Source organism: Mycteria americana, chromosome 10 (genome assembly GCF_035582795.1).
Source record: "Mycteria americana isolate JAX WOST 10 ecotype Jacksonville Zoo and Gardens chromosome 10, USCA_MyAme_1.0, whole genome shotgun sequence".
Lineage (NCBI taxonomy): Eukaryota > Metazoa > Chordata > Aves > Ciconiiformes > Ciconiidae > Mycteria > Mycteria americana.
The window spans coordinates 972156-991287 of record NC_134374.1 but is presented as its reverse complement, the minus strand read 5'-3'; the positions used below and the strand labels follow the sequence as shown (position 1 = coordinate 991287).

General features: G+C 51.4%; 1 protein-coding gene across 2 annotated transcripts in view; it reads right to left on the bottom strand.

The window, feature by feature from the left end:
• LOC142415033 (gamma-aminobutyric acid receptor subunit beta-4) overlaps positions 1–10748 on the bottom strand; it is a 75734-nt gene extending 64986 nt beyond the window's left edge. For both annotated transcript variants that reach the window (XM_075512976.1, XM_075512977.1), the window contains exons 1-2: positions 10669–10748; positions 6544–6632 (exon numbers count right to left, since the gene is read on the bottom strand). In XM_075512976.1, coding sequence (XP_075369091.1) covers positions 6544–6632; positions 10669–10748 — 169 coding nt within the window. The remainder of the gene's footprint in view (positions 1–6543; positions 6633–10668) is intronic.
• Positions 10749–19132: the final 8384 nt, after the last annotated feature.

Genomic DNA, 19132 nt, shown 5'->3' with positions numbered 1-19132 from the left:
GATATTTCCCACTGTAGTAAGGCTCTGTGAAGTGCAGCGTTTCAGGTTAACCCTGTGTCCAGCTTTGGGCAATTTCTCCTGCGGACAGTGAAGGAGATGGCCCTGGCAGGAGGAGTGCCTTCCTGCTAAGTCTCAATTCCCTGCCCCGAAGTATGCAAAAGAGTTGGCTCAAGGCATCTCAGACGCATAGGGAAAATTTAATCTGGCTGCTCTGAGATTTAAACATTTTTGCCACAGAAGTGGAGGGGAAGAGAGCTGGAGAGCTGAGGACTAAGCCCTGGAAAGGCAGGTTTGCAGCTCCTACTGCCCCTGGGACAGGCAACCCAGGACCAACGCCTGGCCCCTGCTGGGCTGCCCTCTTCCCAGCCCCACACCCTGGCCCTCCTGCAGCAGCACCGCCAGTCTGGGATGCTGCACTGGCACCGGAGGTGGTGGGGTCACAGTGCTTGTGCCAGCCAGTTCGCTAGCAGCCCCGGGCACCCGCCTGCTACACACGCACCTGGGCCAGCCCTGCTGGAGGTGCTGCCAGTTTTACCCTGCAACATTTTAGGAGAGGAAAAAAACCCAGCACGTACGTGCCTCGGCTTGTTCTCAGAAATGTCTGAATCATTTTGCCTAAAATTTCCTCCCTCCCCTTCGAAAAGTCAAAGCAAGCTAGCTGCATGGAAAAAACGCATCCACTGTGGCTGAACCTTATACGCAGTGGAAAACAGGGACATTTTCAGGAAGTCTTAACAATGTGCAATACCACCAGCCTTGACTACGTAAGAAACCAAATTCCCATTTCTTCCAGTACAGGACCACTAAGACCAGCTGTTTCCCAGCCACACAGGGCTGGTGGGTCAGGGCTCAGGGCCCCCTCCACCTCCTGCCGCATTCATGCCAGCCAACGCAGCCGCTCAGCCTGCCAGCCCCGCCAATTTCAGAGCCCTGAACTACTGACGATGCTTCACTGCAACACTTTATGCATCAGCAATCATTTATTTTTACAATTCTGGGTTTCAAGTGATGCTGTTACGCAGGGAAGGGCTGAGGATTTCATCCCCAGGTCCACTGAATTTGGAGTAGCCTTTGAAGAAGAAACACTAGGGAACAAGCAGGACATGGAGGCAGGCTGGGTCCCCAAGAGGGTGCAGGTATGATGGAGCAGAGAGGGTCTGGGGGCAGGGGGGAGAACGGAGGGAGGCCAAGATATTGCAGCTAAGGAGGGGTTTGTGTGTCAGAGGAGAGGGGTGAGACTGGGTGAGGGTGATGAGAGCTGGGAAGCCAAGTCCATGCCACAGAGCAGATAAGGACCAGGACACAGGCTCGTTTCAATCCATGATCCCCTAAGTGCCCCCAAGACCCCCCCTTCTCCTTAGGGAAGTTTGGATTAAAAATGGGGCAGGGAAAGCTGCTTCCATGCATAGGCATGGAAACATAGGATTTACTGTGTAATCCTGAGGGCTTCCCAGTCATTTCTTTTTCACCAGGCATTTTCAGACACTGTACACACCACCCAGGAGAAACACTAGGAACCCTGCACTCTAGGTGGGCTGGGGACAAGGAGCAGAGAATGCCCTCACCTTGTTTTTGGCTAACAAGATCTGTAAATGATGCTGGGAAACCATAAAGGGTCCCCTTTCCACCTGCTCCTGGGAAGCAGAGCCACCTGCTTGAAACTCTTGCAAAGTTTTGGGCTGGAAATGTTGCACCAACAGAGAGCAGCTGAGTCACTGAGCACAAGTGGGATCCTCCTGCCATTCCTTCATTGCCTTCTCTATCCTGGGGCAATACAGTCTTCGTTTGCTTTCCTTTTTTTCTTTCTTTTTTTTTTTTTTTCTCCTATAGAACTAGTGCTTCTGAAAGTGAGTGCCTAAGAGCACTTACAAGAACCAGGGTGCTGCTCTGAATGCTCCCTCTCTCCCTGACCTGTGGCCCTGCAATGCTTCCCAGACCTGATCTGCAGCATCCACTGCTCATCCAGTCCTAAATCATGAGCATCCTGCTTGCCTTACTGTGGTCTGGCTTGCAACATACCCACCGAATATTGACACCCATACTGTCCATCCCCCAGGCCAGGGCCAGCTGGATGACACCCACCTGCGATTTGATCTCCCTGTGAGATACACTGCCCTCCTCCCCGAGAGTTGAGCGGGCTCCCCAGCACACCCTGCCAAAAGACTTTGCTCTGCATCATTGCTGATCTTACAGTACCAGGACAGAGATCTCCCTCTTCAGCAGACCGAGAGCCCTGGATGTATCTTCCTCCTACCCTGCAGATGCCTCCTCCAAGGCTGCTCCAGATCCCCACCACAATCCTGGCCAAAGCCTTTTGACCTGCTTTGCAATGATCCCCTGCCCTTTCAGTCCCAGGCCATCTCCTTGCTCAGCCCATGAAAATTAGTCTTTGTGGTCCCTACATGTCCCACCCTGCCACTGTCCCACTTATCTCCAACCTGGTATGCTACTCTAGGGCTTGGGGGACTGTGGCTGAGAAGTGAGAGGGGACTGTCCAGCGCTCCCCAGGCTGGAAGGGTTTATCACCTGTGCCCCAAGGACCGATATACCTGCTGGCCCTTCAATGCCACCCCCCTCCACTCCACCTCACCTGGTGCCTGACCCCCTTGGGCTGCCCCCACTGAGCCAGGACAGCTTACTGGAGGAGTTGCTCCCACATTTTCCCATCACTTCCACATGGCTCCAACTTTCCCCCTTTCTCCCGTGTGTCCCCTCATTCAGCCCAGTTCCCCAGATGAGCACGTCACACTCATTGCCACAGCACTACCCCTGAGAGCCAACCTGCTCATCGGCCTAATGGGTTTCCAAGGGGGTGGGGGAGAGGGGAGGAGAACGAGTGGCTGGCATTTCTCAGCCACTCAGCTTGGCCCAGAGCTAACGAGGCATCTCAAAATTAAAAAGTGAACTGCAATCCCCAGCAGGCCTGTCCTCCTTTTGGCATTAGTCGGAGTTCTCTTTCTCTCTCAAAAAAGAGGACTGGGGAGCCGTGAGTTGCATTTGGAGCCATTGAAGCACCACATCCCGGGGACAGTGGGGGTGCTGGGATGAGGAGGGCAGCCTGGGGCTGCTGTGCCATGGAAGCACTGGCTCTCTTAGAAAGGTTGAGAAGTGCAAGCTCTGCCTCACCATGGCAAGGAGCACAAATTGTATATAGGAACATGCTCTTCCAGTGCCTCTACACCCAAAGGTCCCCAGCTCCCTCCGACTCTGTGGGCAGCAACTGTGGGTGTGTGGAGGAGTCCCAGAATGCAAAGGTGGTACCCTGCCTGCAGGGCTGAGCGGGTGGGGGACAGTGCAGGGGTGATTGCCACCAGGCACTGATGTGGGGGAAGGATGGCAAGAAGGAAACAACACTCCTGTAGGAGGAAGAGATGGGCAAAGTGAGCAGGGAAAGAGCAGAGAAGGGAGAAAGGGAGGGCAGCCTGGTTTATCACTTTTGTGGGTTGCATTTCTCACATGGGAATCTGTCTGGGAAGGGTCTTTCTCTGCCTGCACCTCTGGGGTGCCCGGCACCAGCTGCTCTGATCTTCCAGCCCTCCAGTGCCCTCATCTTTGAGCTGCAGAGGGCTGAGGGCTCCGGCTTGTAGACGTGCTCTCTGGAGCAGCTCAGCCTGGCTCACAGCAAAATGAGCGGTAGCTGCTTTGCTCCAGGCCTGTCCACTCCTCCTGCAGGCAGCTGCCTGTCCAGCCAGACCCCTCGGTCACTGCTGGACCAGCCCCAAGACAGCCCCATGATGTTCCTCTGGGGCAGACAGCTCTAAGTAGGACCTGCCACCCCTCTGAGATGCTGTCTCAGCCATTTGCAGCACACCCCGACTGGTCTTCCCAGGGCGAGAGGACAAGCGGGTGAAGAGTGATTGCCTCCCCCAGCAGAGATGGCTTACACACAACTTGCCCAGCTGGAAGGCAGCCGAGGGGTGGCAGGACAGTCCAAGAGGAGCACGAGGGGGGTTGCGAGGCAGTCTCCTGGAGAACAGGCCAGTCCTCAGGGTGCTGGGACTGGGGTTCAGTCCAGTTCCAAGCATCCCTGAGAGATGGCAGGTCTGCATACAGACAGCTTCCAGGACTTTGCCTAAAGTGTGCCTTTTCTAGCTGCACACAATTTATTGGGGGGAATTTCACCCTCTCCACAGCAGGGCTGTGGTGAACTAGAAGCCACAAAGGGTTAGACACATCCTGCCATGATCCCACTGGATTTCTCCTAGGAAGGGATTTGGCCCAATATCCCAGGGAACTGGTGAGCTCTGGGGACAGCAGTGGTGCAAGGAAACTTCCACCCCTTTCCCCTGGGCTTGTAAAGGTAATGATCTCCAGCTTTCAGACTCACCTCTCTGCCCACCCTTCCCTCATCTGTAAATGCTGCAGGGGAAATTTTGTCCAGATAAGCTTACTGTCAGGGGGAGGGGGCCAGACATGCTGAGAGTTAGGGCATCCCTGCACACTGAGCACCAAAGGCAGCGTCACTGGTGCTGCCAGCCAGGACTTTGCACTCACGAGCAGAAGGAAGGACAAGAAATGGTGAAAGGCAACCGTAAAATGAGCGCAGGAAAGAGGGTTACTGTCGCCTTTCTATTTCTCTGCTTGAGCGAGGGAAAATGCAGTTTGTACTTTGGGAATTCGGAGTAAAATCAAATGAAATGCAATGGTTACCCAAAAACATCGTTTTTACAGTCAGGAAGGACGCAGTGCCTGCCGAGCCCAGCCCGTGCACCACACAGACCTGGCAGGGTCAGCAGCACCGCCTGCACCAAGCCCCGTGCCACCTTGCCCAGGCTGAAGGAAGGGGTGGTCCATGTCCTGGGGGGATGGTAGGATGCCCCGGGGACCTGGCATCAGAGTACACAGGCTCAAAACGGACCCAGGCTGCTGGATCTCCAGCCCCACGGCTTCCCGCTGCGACCCTCTGCTCTGTGTCTCCATGGAGCCAGATCACTTATCGTTTTACTGTATCATAATAATCTCAGTGGTTTACAGGATGGTTTTCTTGCAGGTTTTATGTCATATCTACAGTTCTCCCCTCCATAAAATGTGACTGCACCAATTCCTGTGAATGGGGCTGGTCAGCTAATATGGAAATTTCATGTTTCCCAGACAGAGCCTTTAAATCAAATCCCATGTTCAAAGGAGAGAAGGGAGAAGGGGAACTCCTGTTCCCTTACAGAGTGCCGCAAGCCTCCCCGAAGCGTTCCCCACTGCACTGAAGTGACCTCGCAGATGCCCACTGTGCACTATGGAGGGATGAGCATCTCCCCTGCACCACAGTTCTCCATGAGGCGAGGGCCCAGCAGCACTTGGTGCTGCTGCCTGAAAGCCCCTGCTCCACCCTGGGGGAGAGTGCGGTGGCGAGGGTGGTGGGGACAGTGTGCATGGGGAGGGAAGGCAGTTTCTGCCAAAGGGTAAGGGGTAGTGAGTGGATGGGGGCAGGTTTGGGTGAGGTGCAGGGAAACTAGAGGTTTCAGGGAGAGACAGGTTTGTTCATGGCATCATGGGAAACTGAAATACACTGAGGTGACGTCAAAACCTGGTGAAATCAGTGGGGATATTCCCCCACCCCCAGCTTCAAGGAACTCTGGATCAGGCCATTTGGGAGAACACTCCTCCCTTGTATCACCATGGACTTTGCCCTGGCATCTCTACCCCTTGAGAGCACAAGCACGAATCTGCTTCCCAGCAGTCATCTGGAGAAGGACATCTCGATGTGATTCCTGTCCTCCTGCAAGCTGAAGATCCCCCAGTCCCACACATCTCCTCGTGAGGAAGAAATAGCATTGCTCAGAAAAGACTGAAAACAGCCAAGCTTGGCAGGCTGAAGCCAGAAGTCCTCCAAATCCCCCTCCCCGTGTGGTCACCTGTGTTTCTCCACTGCCTGCTCCTCTCCAACAAATGGACCTCAACTGTACCCTGGAGTACGACAGTACCCAAGGATTATTTCATGTTTCATATCCACCAGGACAACAAAGAGAAGGCTCTTCCCATTCTCCTTTTTGCTCACAGGACACGAGAGGAATTGCAGATCCTTGCATCTCCTACTGAATAAGCAGCAAGGCCACCAGTTCCCCACGGAATATTTTATCCCATATTGTTGCTGAGAGGGCAGCCTGGCAGACTGACTGACACCCCTGCCAACAGACACCCCAACCCTCTGCAGGGAAAAGAGCTAAAAAATCTGGCATTGAGAACAGAAGTGGAGGAGGGTGACCTGTTGTCTGTCAGGAGGACAATTTGGATTAGAGGAAAAGCAGAGTGCCTCTGTTCCAGCAAAACATCCCCAGAGACATCACACCATGGATAACCCCCAGGTGTCTGCAGAAATTGGACATGTCAGGAGGAGAGGGGGTGGTGAGAGGAGGAGGGAAACCAGGAGGCAAGAAAGAAACATGAGGAAGAAGGCAAGAAGGAGATGGGGCTAGCAAACGGTGGTGGGGGGGAGAAGTCAGGTGGGAGCATTTTGCAAGGTCAGTGCATGTTGTGAGCAGCCGAGCTGGCAGCACAGACATGCGACTATGCCCGTGCTCTGCTCCCCGCGACCAGCCATCACCATACCTCCAAAGTCAGGCCTGAGGCGGACATCATAGCCCTTCAGCAGTTTGTCCACAATCTCTTTCACCACAGAAATATTCCCAGTGGATGGGCTGAAAGACAAAAGAAGAGAGTCCTCATCATCCCGTATGCCACCAGCCCCGCGGGAGGGTGTCCTGGCTGGGCAGCACCGCCAGAGCATCCCTCATGCCCCACAGTACCAAAGCACCTGTGTGTGCTATGGACACTGTAGCCATGGGCACCGCCTGTCCATTTCTTTTCTCACTCCTATTTTCTGTCCCTGGCACAGGTCTTGGCTCCCGGCCTGCACATGAGCCCCACGGGGCTGCCAGGGGTCCTAAGCCATCCTTGGGAGTGGCACAGGAGTCTCAGCAGGTATTTTGGCTCCTCTTCTGTGACTCACTCCGAATCCTGGATACTCCAAACTCCATCACCCCATGCTCCCGCCTGGTATGTGCCTGCATCCCAGCGGTCCTGCAGGCTGGTATCCCCCGCAACACAGGCACTGCTTACCATGCACACCCTCTCCCTGGCCACTGACCTGCACACTTGGGGCGCCTTGCTCTGCCCTACCCATAGGTGGGTGCACACCCACACACGCAGGCAGAAATTATCCTTTCTGTTCCACCAAGGAGTGCACGGGGAGGCTGCAGCCTCCCTCTTGCAGGGCTCGCTCCCCTTCCCCTGCCATGCTGGGCACTTGCTCCCAGTCTCACACCACACAGCACGGACTTGTCACACACCGAGGTCCCCACTACACAACTCCCCCCCGAGCAGGTGCCCTGCACTGTCACACATCCCAGTGCAACCTCTGCTTCTCAGCACACCCAGGTATTTCTTCATATTATTGAAGTAAAGGATAAAATAATATTCCTTTTGTCCTATGGCCTCATAGGCTGATCTTTGGCATGTAAAAATTCATTTGCTGTCACTCAGCATCACCGTGACTTCTTAGCAACACAAATCAAGAGACAGAGACAGGGAAGGAGAGTCCATCTTTCTGCTTTCTGTGCCAGGGCAGTGATCCTTTCCCTCCCAACCCTCTGACTTGCAAGCAGGGAGGGTAGCCGTCCTCCCTAACACTGATCCAGCTCTTCCAGCCATTTCAGCAAGAAGGGAGCTCCCTCTAATAACAGCCCAAGAGCCAAAGCAAAACTGAAGGTGGGAAACCAGAAAACAGAGGATGCTAAAAATATTGAACCTATTCAGTGCTGCGGGGTATATAGGTTTTCTGCCTGAAAACCCAGCCTCTGTGCCACCCTCATCCCCTGCTTTGCATGAGAATAGAGACCCTGCCGGTGACAACTGCTGCTCTTTGCAGTCACCCACCACAACAGCATGTCTCCCTGTCAACACTGCCTCCCACATCCATCCAAGTCAAGCTGGAAAGCTGCACCATAGCACTACCTCTGCCAGCCAGCCCTGTGCCTCACTGGACACCAGGGTTTGCACTGACATGTCCATGTGTCTGCACGCACACACACACACACACACACACAAAGACATGCATGTTCTCCTGACTGTACAGAGGATGTACGCACTCCCTGCCTGTGCACGTGCAGGCATGCAGACACATGAAAGCACTGGAGCTCAAGAGTACGCTGTGAAACGTGCACAAACATGTGTGACCACATCCAAGTGTGTGTGGAGGTGACTGTGGGTGCAGATCTTGCTCCATTGGGTTATGACGAGACACTGGGCTGTGGACACATAAACAGGCATTTGTGGGTGCCTGAGATTGGGTTCCCAGGTGCCCAGACTCTGTGTAGATGTGGGTGGAGGCATGTGGACCACTGGGGAGTCTGGGCATGCGTTAAGGCTCTGGATGTACAGGCTGTATAAGTGCAGAGATTTCTCAACTGAACAGAGATGTGCAAATGTGAGACAGCACACTTCCCAGGCCCAGCTTTGGTGCATGGACAAACCGTTCAGCACTTGTGCTGGGGGAGTGGGGGGGAAGTGTCTGAGCTGTGTTCCTGAGCATGCACCTTACAGGGGTACAGCTCTTCATTGCATTGCTTTATTCACTGTAAAAAAGCCAGAGACGTGTGCACAGGTGGACATTTTCACAACACTGGGTCTAGGCTTGCAAGGTCTGCCTGCACCTGTGGATTTCTATGCAGGTATGTGAGGTTTTACAACATGCTCATGTATATATGCTTACTGTGGATTGATAGTGTGTACTAGCATTTGTTCATCTCTAGATAGTCATTCCTAGGTACATTGATTTCCATACTCATAGATTTCCATGTTCATAATATAGACACAATGTATTTCTCAAGGGATTTAGACACTTCTGTTTAGCTTCATACAGGACATAAACTCAGGAAGCAGTGTTACCTCCTTAATATAGGCAAGGAAATTGAGGCAGAGACAGTAATCAATGTGCCAGGGGCCCTGCAGAAAGTGGCAGAATGGGAAGAGGGGGCTCTTTCCTCCTCATCAGCTACAAGTTGGCCCAGTGAGGGCACAAACTGGCAGCAGGCTTAAGGGCAAGGTCTCTTGCCTCTCAGTGCTCCTTTTGATCCACAAAGCCACGTCCCTCCTGCTGAACAGGAGAGTTGTGCATTTGCCCAGCTGTAGGTGAGAAGCTGCACGTAAGTGTTATTCCTGGCAAATGTGGGTCTGCAGGCGCTTAGGGAGTACGTACATCCAGCCTGTGAACTGAATTTTTGAATACTGTGTCCCTGACTCTGTGTGGGTGTGCATGTGTTTTGCATATACACGTACACTTGCAGCCAAACATCTACATATATGTGCACCACGTTGCTGGCTGGGATGTGTGGGAGTAGCTGAAGGCATGTGCACATGGGAGAGTGTTTTGTCTCCAAGGCGTGCACAGATATGCATGCAGACTATAGGTGAATATCAGTCCTGGACATAAGCAGATATAAACACACATGCAAGGACATGCCTGAGCAAAGGCTTTTGATACGGGCATTGCCCTTTACACACTTGCTTGGACACTGCCTCTAAGCATGCCTGTGTATGTGTCCATACACAGTGGAACCATGCATGGATGATATGGGTAAGGTGGGCATGAATCTGCGCATGTGCATGTTTATAACTATGGGAACATAAATCTTTGTATATACAGATCTGCAAGGCTGTGCAGGGACCTGCATGTGTGCATTGGGAACGCACTGCTCAGTGTGCATGGCTGAGCAAGGAAATGCTACAGCTCCCTCCCCAGCAGACTTCATGCACACTGTCAGCACAGAGGCACAAACCCACCTGCCCACATGTGTGAGAAAGGAGGGTGAGGAGGAGTAGGCAGCGCTACTCCTGTGTGTGAAGGCAGTGGATAAACGCCTGTGTCAGAGCAAACAGGTGTGCTCTGTACACCTTGTCCAGGCTGGATGGGTGCCTGCACCTCCGTTTGCTTGGATCACTTGGAGTGCTCAAGGCATATAGGAGGAACAGCTGCAGCTTGAGTATGCAGGGTATTAGTGCAAACATTTACATGGCTACATGCAGAGCAGGTAAAGCACGCTGTGCTCTGTAGGTGTGTTGTGATACACATGTGTGTGCACCCGAATGGGCATGGATGAATGCGCACATGCAGAGATGTATCTGAACAGATCACACCCACAGATGATTATGTTCCATGCCATAAATCTGCGTGGAGGCACAGATGTAGGCATTGCCTCCCGTACACCGCAGAGACAGCTTTTGTACAGGCACAGCACGCTTGGATGTGAGTGTGGCTGCGTGTGTACTCTGTGTGTGCAGGCACAGGCATGGCCAAGGCAGCCCTGTGCCGGGGTGCGTATGCACACAGCTCGGTGCCATGCACTCCGTCGGCTCCTACGGACACCATGTTCCCCAGCAAAACGCTTCATTTTGCCATTTTTCCCCCAGGTCGCGTGCGGGGGAAGGGGGGACGCGCTGCAAGTGGGCTGCGAGGTGGGCTCCGTCTGCAGAGAGCCTGCTCCACATCTCATGTAGGAGCATCCCTCCTCCCCCTAAAATGACACGGACTGGGAAATAACAACAGCAGCAGCAGGGGAAGGAATTTGGGGAAAGAACCCCTTCCCCTTTCCCAGATCGATGTAGAAAACCCCAAACAAAACAAACAAATCCTATATCAGCCCCCCTGTCCCTGCAGCCTGGGATCGCAATCCTTACCTTTGCGCACAGCAGGCGAGACAAAGAGCTGCTAAAGCAGAGACAATTCCACTCAATCTGTCTGCCTGAAATGTCCACATTTCCACAAAGACGAAGGATGAAAAAAATCTTTGGAGGGGAGGGGAAAGAAGGATGGATCTTCTGAAATCCCCCTCCAAAAAAAGGGGGGGAGGGAAAAAAGAAACCAACCCCCCCCCAGCTAATGATTTCCTAGAGAAAAAGAAAAATGAACAAAACTAAAAAATGTGGGGGAAAAATATCCCCCCTCCTCCTTCAGTGCCAGTCAAAGAATTCGCTTCTTCTTCCTTTCAGCATCCTCTCAACAAGAGACATCCTCTGGCAATGGAGAAAATCCCAAGAGAAAGAAAAATAAAATGCCCCAAAATGGGCTCAGCAAAATGTGAAATTGAATCTCACAGGTACGCAGAGAAAGGAGAAGAAGAAAAAACAAAAAAAGAAAAAGAAAAAAACAACTCAGTGTCTCCTGAGCACTCCACTTGGATTATTTTTCCTCCTGCTCTTTTGCCATCCGGTTCTGCAGATGTTGCATGGCTCCTGCTACCCACCTTCAGAGAAGAGGAGGAGGAGGAGAAAGAGTGTGTGTGTGTGTGTGTGTGTGTGAGGGGGGAGGTGTGAGTTATCTAGCAATATGATTTTATTCTGGATTTTACCTACTTGCTCCCCCCTCCCTCTTTATTTTCCGAGGGGGAAGGGGAAGCAACCCAACCCCACTGTGCTGTTATTTTATTTTAGGGAAATCTCAGGCTCATCACTTGGATGGTTTGGGGCTTTTCTGAAAGGGTTAAAAAGACGAAAAACAAATGCAACCCAGAAAATAAATAAATACATATATACATGTGTAGGGAAAAAAAAATCCCTGTCTGCGGAAAGAGCTGCTCTCCGAGGGAGGACTGGATGTCTCCCTAGTGCTGTTGCCGCAGCTCCTGTGGAGTTTTGCTGCTCATTGCAAAGTCACAAGAGGAGGGGAGGAGAGAGGGAGTTTGTGGATGGGGAGGGGGACTCTCCGGGCAAATTGGGATCCTGACGTCATGGCTGACAACATTAACCCCTGCTGGCTTGCAGAGGGGATTTTTTTTTTTCCCAGGGAGGTGGGAGCAGTGGAGAGGATGGGAAAGGTGATGGCATTTTGACAAGCAGAGGGATGCACCTGGACAAGAGCAGCTCAGCTGCAAGCGTTGATGGGTGCTGTGGTTGCCTGAAATAGTGCGATCAGCAAAGGCTGAGCTTCTTCCTTCAGCCACAGAGATAAAAAAGGTGGTGATCGACTGAGGCATTCTCCATGCCATGGGGCAGAGTAACCTGGTGGCCTCCTCCTGGTGCACTGTGGAAGATCTGAAGCCTCTGGTGGGGCTGGAGGTGTCCCCAGGCCAGGCAAGCTCAGCTCAGCAGGGATGCTCAGCTTTCCCCAGAGGGTGCTGTGTTATGGGTACAATACAGTTTGTGGGAAAAGGGAGCCCGAACTTCCAGAAATGCTGTTGAGGATCAGCTCCTGGTGTTGTGGCTTTGCCTGCTGAAATGGTAACAGCCATTGAAATCTTCACAGTCACAATCTGCTGTGCATCAGCTTCTGATCTTTATCTTAAAAAAAGTAATATAATTAAGGAGCTGTACAACTCTACCTCAGGCATACAGTAATGTTATTTCCATGGAGGATTTTTTCCTAGGAAAAAGAAGAGCTCCAACAGCTCTTTGAATGCAGAGCAGAAGCTGTGGCTCAAGGAGGAAATGTCTGAGCTCTCATGCCAGGACCATCCCGGATGCCATCTCCTCTGTACATGCCTGGCAGCTCAGAGCAGACCCTGCGAGCAGGTAAGTCTCCCCTCCCCTGGTGCTGGCTGATACCTGTGTGTGGATGGTCTCCAAAGCCCTCTGGGTCAAGAGGGCAGAGCAGATGTGTCACTGCAGCTGGGCAGGATGAGGTCCAAAATGCCTCTGAAGAGGCACAGGGCAATGCACAGTGGCTGCTGGGCAGCACCCTCGTCCTGCCCTTCCCTGCAGGGAGATCTGCTCCAGCCCCAGCTGGTCAAATCCTTGGCTCTGGGGTTCATAATGTTCCCTTCCCTCATGCTTGGCATGGCTCTTCATGGTTTCCTCATCAGAGGCACACCACAGATCACATACGCTGCATCCCCTTCTCTCTTGGATGAGCTGCCCTGGCTCCTCTCAGGTGCCATCAGTTGTACAGGTATGGTATTTACCTCATCTGCTGCCAGCACACAGGTCTCCTGGCAGCAGTGTTTCTGAAGCACTTATTCTGAATTAAGCTGCTGGGTACCAGGGAGGAGCTTTTGGGGAGATGAGAAGCATTTGCCTCTGCCAAGGCTCTGGGCACCAGAGGCCCCATTTAGCCCCTCCTGGGCCCTTCCGCTCCTCCCTTTTCCGGCCCCTTAGCACTGCTCTCTCCCACCAGCTGTGATTGCATGTTACTGGCAAAAAGGTAAGTGAAAAGCAAATATCAGAGGCATACATGAAGAGGAAAAATTATGCTCACAAATGGTGACATTTGTGCTTGCAAGTTCACCCAGTCGGGAGCAGAAACCATGTCACATGAATTATCTGACCACTCAGCCACAACGGGAAACTTTGGAAAGCTGATTGCTTAGCAGTGAATGCATTCAAAGAAGCTGTTGTGTGCTCTTGAATAACCTACCTGAAGCCATGTTCATGAATAAAGGACTGCTTTGGAATTAGTCACCCATCTCTGCTGAGTCTCATTAAGGCTGATGCACATTGATACGTGATGATGCTCACTGAGGTGTTTGTTTCTTGCCCTCCAGAAGATGGATGTCCTTGAGCCCCTCCCAGAATCCCAAATGCTGAGTCTCCCTCCCCTGCTGGGTGCTGTCTGCTCTCCAGTGAAAGCCCAGCAATGGGGTTTTCTGAAGTTCATATTTTGAGTCCAAATAGAGCTGTGAGAGGCTGCTGGAGATTACATGCTGTGGCTGTAATCACCCTGAAGAGGCCATGGAGGACTATGTTCATGCCATTTGCTGTCCTCCACTATTAAATCATTCATTTTCATGCCTCTCTTACTTGTTGCTCTGCTGCAAGCTCTACATCCTGACCTCCCTTCTTATTCTGTGGCCACCACTGACTCCAAGTCACAGTCAGTGTGACAGTGTTGTGCCAAAAGCCTCTACACATTATGGCTTATGGTCTAGAGACACCAGAGACAGTGCAATTTCTTTTTGTTCTTTTTTTTCTTTTCCCCCTTTTTTTCTTTTTTTCTCCATGGTGTCTAACAGTTGAGCACTTGCTGGGTCTTCATCTGTGTGCTACCTCCATCTTTGAGTCCATGGCATCGGAGAGAAGGATCAGTGCTGTCCTGAGGGGTTTGCACAAGTAAAGCAGCGAGGTAGTGAATCAGATTGTCTCCACCTTTTAGCAAAAACAGGGAAAGAGGAGGCTGAGCTTTGCCTGCACCAAGGTATGCTGTAGACCTCCTCTCCAAGTATGCAGATGCACTCAGCAAATGGATTATGGGTAGATATTTCAGTAGAAAGTATCCAACAACAGGAAATACCATAATTAGAACTAGTGCTAGGAAGCATCCAAAATACAGGTCCACCAGTACCACTTAGCTGTGTCAGCTCCTGTCCTGAGGAGGTGTCATGTGTCCCTCTTGTAGCAGTAGGGAATGAGGAGCTCTTTCCCTTGCCATCATGATTATTACATAAGTGCTGCTTTTCCCAAGGGCTTGCCATCAAGGTGGAATCTCTTCCCGGTCCCTTCTCCCCACTGGCGTGATGGCTGGCTCTTCTGTCAAGCCAACAACTCCCAGCAGCAGATGGTTGTTCTTCTAAAGCAGAAAAAGGACGAGAAGAGAAAACAAAACAAACCAGACACTAAACCAGAAGTTTAATAAAAGCCCTGCAGGAATGGAGAAAATATTCAGCCTCAGAGCCCCCATTCCTGTGTGGAAGGTGGAAAACACCCTGAAAATAAATGAAGTGTACCTCATGAGGCAGAAATAGAGAAGGGCAGAGGCAAGAGAAGCTTTCCCACCTGGTGTAGCACACAGCCTCTGCTTCCTGCTGTAGCTGCATCCAGGACTGAACTCACCCAGCCAGAGATCCTTTGCAATTCCAGCTCTAGGTTCCAGCAGGAAAGGTTTTCCTTCAAGCTGTCCTGCAGGACAAATGCTCCATCAGCAATTACAAGGCCACCTAATCACCCTCAGGCATTGGCAAGAGAAGACCACAAGTCACTGCCCCCATGTACTAATGGGGCTGACAGCCATCAGCAACTGCTTGGACGGCTGGGACTGTCATTTTGGCAACTCTGTGTCCTCTAACTCACAAATCACTCATAAATGTGTTAGCCCAGGAGCCCTTCTGCTTGGATAGACCATATGCTAGATGTTATATATTCCTGAGGCAATATCCCAAAGACATAGTGTATATACAGGGTTCCCCATCTTTGCTGAGTTAAAGATCCTTCATCACTTTGCAAGATAGTGCAGACTTCTCCAGAGTAAGTGGAAATGTTGACCATTTTTAGGAACTGTGAATGGGTGAACTGGTGAGCAGAGCTTTGCATGGTCGTGTATCTCCTCTGTGCTCAAATCTCTTTAACTAGAGGATGGAAAGTGTGGAAGGAAGGGAGAAAGGATTGTCCATGGAGATGGGTTCATGCACCAGCTCCCATTCCAGCCTGTCTCTTACCTTATGAGGCTGCAGACACAGTCTAGTTTGGGCTTTCCTTCACTTGAAAAATGGTATGGCCAAGTGAAGGTCCTCTGATTACGAGATTGCAGAAGTGCTGTGATACCTGTGGTTGTTGAGAAGGTTTAGCTCCCATGTCTACAATGAAAGAACAGCCCTATGCATGCCGGTCTCCCCGTGCACAGGGACAATCTGCTCCAACTGTACCTGAAGGGTGGTGGCGGGAGAGGTGGGTAGGTTGGGTCCGCAGGGCAGCCTTAGGGCTGACACGCAGCTGTAGTGGAGCTGTGGTACCCCGGGAGGCATGAATTCATTCCTGCATCTGTGTTGAGGGATGTAGAGCCTTAGTCGTCTCGTGAATGCATGTATGGCTGTATGTCCCCTGGCTACTGACTACCACAGAGATGGGGGCCAGCTCCTCAGCTGTGTCAGCCTGCCTGGCCCTACTTACTGCAGTGGTGTGTCATTGACTTACCCTGCTTGCACATCTCACCTCAGGGCTGTAAACACAAACTCCTGATCTGTGGCAAAGACCTTCTCAGGTTTGAGCTTAGCACATAAAAGGCCCCAAGTTTATTTTCTCCTCACATTTCCACGGTGGTGGTTAGGAGCGGCAGCGATCCCCTTTGGGATTGGCATTTCTGATTGTATTACGACTGGCAGTGTGAAGGGCCCAAGGCAAGGAAAAGGCCCTTCAGCTCCTGCAGACAGTTAAGAAGTGCCAAAAAATGCCTCCCTGCTCATTACTGTTAATAATGATCTGCTCTGACACAGAGTGTGTCTGTTGGGCCCATGTCTCCCATGAGGCATCCCCATTTCAGAAGGTGTAGCACCTCTTTCTCCTGGGGATGCTCCTTCCCATCTATGCCAGCAGAGAATGCCCCTTCTGAGTCAAAGCTCCTGGTCTGAGTCATGGAGATCCAACAAAAAGTACTGGAAATGGCAGTGAAATGGACTGCAAGGATCTAGGTAAAAAACTCCACTCCTGACCACCACATGGAGGTGTGGATGGTTTCAGCTTCTCTTTCTCCTTCTGTCCCCACAGCTCTCCTGCTCTGAGGAGGGCCAGGGCTCAACACCATCACCCAGGAGGTAGGAGGAGCTGAGAAACCCAGTTGCTGATCCCTGCTGGCCACAGGGACAATGTGTTCCCAGAGCAGGTGCCACCTGGAGCTGTTTCCTCCAAAGCCCTGCAGCATCCACCACCTGTGCTGAGGGGCCACAGCAAATGTGATAAAAGAGATGGTTCCTGCACACCATGGGGCACCTGCGCTCGATTCTGCCATTAGCCTCAGGGAGGTCAAGCCCACATATCCTGCGTCCCAGGCGCATAGGAGAGAGCAAGTCCTCGTCTGTATTTTATCCCATGATAAAGCTCATGGTGGTGTCCTCCACAGGCAATGCTCCAGTGGTTGGAGACAGCTGCAGCGCTCTCCCATGACTTTCCTGCTCAGCAGGGACTGTCTGGGCCACTGGCATGGGGTTTGCTTGTAAACAGAGCCCCCTTGCCCAGGAGAGGCCATGCATAGGGGCTTGTAGGGGTCACCCAGGCAGAGTCACACTCTGGACAATGGCAGGGAAAGATGGCCAGTGATGTCATGGGTAGAGGGCAATGTCAAGTGATGATGTCATGGGGGAACTTATAGAAGATTGAGTAAGCATATTGCTGAAGGCAGCATCCCAAAGACATGTGAGCTGTAGAGAGAGAGGCAAATGCATGAAGTCCCCGGGCCATGACACCAGTGAAGGACACACACATCAAGGTGCCCATCTGGGCCTTCTGCTCTGAGCAGAGCTGAAAGAGAGAACATAAAACTGCATTCAGAGTTTCTAAGACTGAATGCAGAAGGAACAACCCTACTCCTTTGTTCATCATAAATTCCTGTTTTTATTTTTCAGGTGGGAAACTGAGGCAGATATTAGCTTAATTGCCTGCCTACAATGCACAATTTCAGTCGTCTAGAACTCCTGCCTCCTTTTTAACTATAAGAGTATTTAACTACAAAGAGCATCTTTTTGTAGAAGATTTACAAACCCTGGACCTTTGTAAGACGACATTTGAGATTAACAGGAAAAAAAAAGACAGTAAGAAAGAGAAGTTTTCCCTGAGCTGATGGTTTAAATCGAGAGCCAGGAGGTTGCCTGTCCAGGGGCAGCTCTGTGAGGGACCAAGAATGCAGGAAAGCACAGGCAGAGCAATGCCACATTGCAAGAGCATCTCAGCTGCAAACATGGTAGACTTGTGCAGTCAAAAAGGCAAAGGTTAGTTCTTTGGGTCTTTCAGTCACTGGGATATTTCAGCTCAGAGAGGTTTTTAATACATAGTTCTGGTTCAGAATGAAAAGCTGACACTTCTGGTGATCAGATGTACTAAATACTTCAGTAAAGGAGGAGAGGCAGGTGCCACATCTGTGTCCTGAGGAAGGCTCTAATTTTGTTCTGAGCTACAGAGAGTGGGCGTGGGTGATTATTTATGTGGGGAGTACAAACTGGGTGGAAAAACTCCCTTGGCATCAGGTGACACCAATCCCAATGACTGTTCCCTCCAAAGAGATTTACACCACAGCTGCCCCCTTTGAAGGAAGGCACTTACGTTCCTGTGTCCCAGTGCCTGTAGAGCATTTAGCACAATACAGCCCTGTAGGCAGGGCCGTGGACATTATAACAGCAGAAAGCCCTGCACCGCAGCACTGTCATACTGCAGTTTTCCAGTGTCACACCGTGCTGGGAAGCCACTCTGCTCAGTTGCTTCCCTGGAGCAGACCAGGACTGCCTTAAGTATGTGCTGGATCAAGAGGTCCCCACTGGTAATGCAAATGCCCCATTCCCAGCTGGGAGGTCTCTGGCTTCCCAGCTTTGGTCTTTCTTAGTTTTGACTGGACACCTAAGCCAACTAGCAGGCTTGTTTCTGTGATGGAGACAGTATACTGAGTCCAGTTTTTGGTGTGGAAATGCATAAGGACACTTACGAAGCGTGCTTTCTGAAGGCATATGCTGCTTTGGGAAAGGCATGCTTCCTCTAGGACTCCTCCTGCCTGGGACAGGGTATTTGCAATACGTTCTCACTGGGAACATGATGTGTGCTCCTTGTTAATTCAGCATTTTATGTGAGATAATATTCATGTGTGCCTTCCCATGGTGTTTAACCACTGCAGTGATTGCAAGGGGCTTTGGCTGACAGCTCTAAAACAGGTGGCTGAGAGCTGAGTGACTTTTATGACCTGAAAAGGGTGATAATTGTGCCGAAATTTGCTCTCAGGAGTGTTATATGGCTGTCATGAAATGCAATTTGTACATTATAGGATGGAAGACAGTGAGACATGTGTCTTGCTCCTGAAATAGGTCTGACAGTCCATCAGCCTGCTGACAACAAGTAAGCTCGGGTCATGCCTCAACTTCTGAAGTCATTTTAGCATTCACTCTGTAGATGTGAAAACAAAACTCCTGTGTAAGTGTGCAAAGCCCCAAATTAAAGCCTGAAGACTGCCAGTCCTGTGCAGGCTGAAGGTGGGGCATCTGTGAAACAAATCCCTGTGGGAGACAAGGATCATGCCAGTGTTTCCTACTGCTCCCAAGTGTCTGGCTTCCAGCTGCCTGAGGGGTTGTGCCTGGAGGAATTCACTGCCTTCAAATAAAACCCAGTGTGGGACTTCCCAGGTGCAAAACTGGCAGATGGGAAGGTAAAAGGAGGAGTTGTATGATAAGTATGCCTCCGCCTTGGAAAAGAAAGCAACTGAGATGGGTTCTGTGTTCCCTACACTGGTAAGAAATTGCCTTGA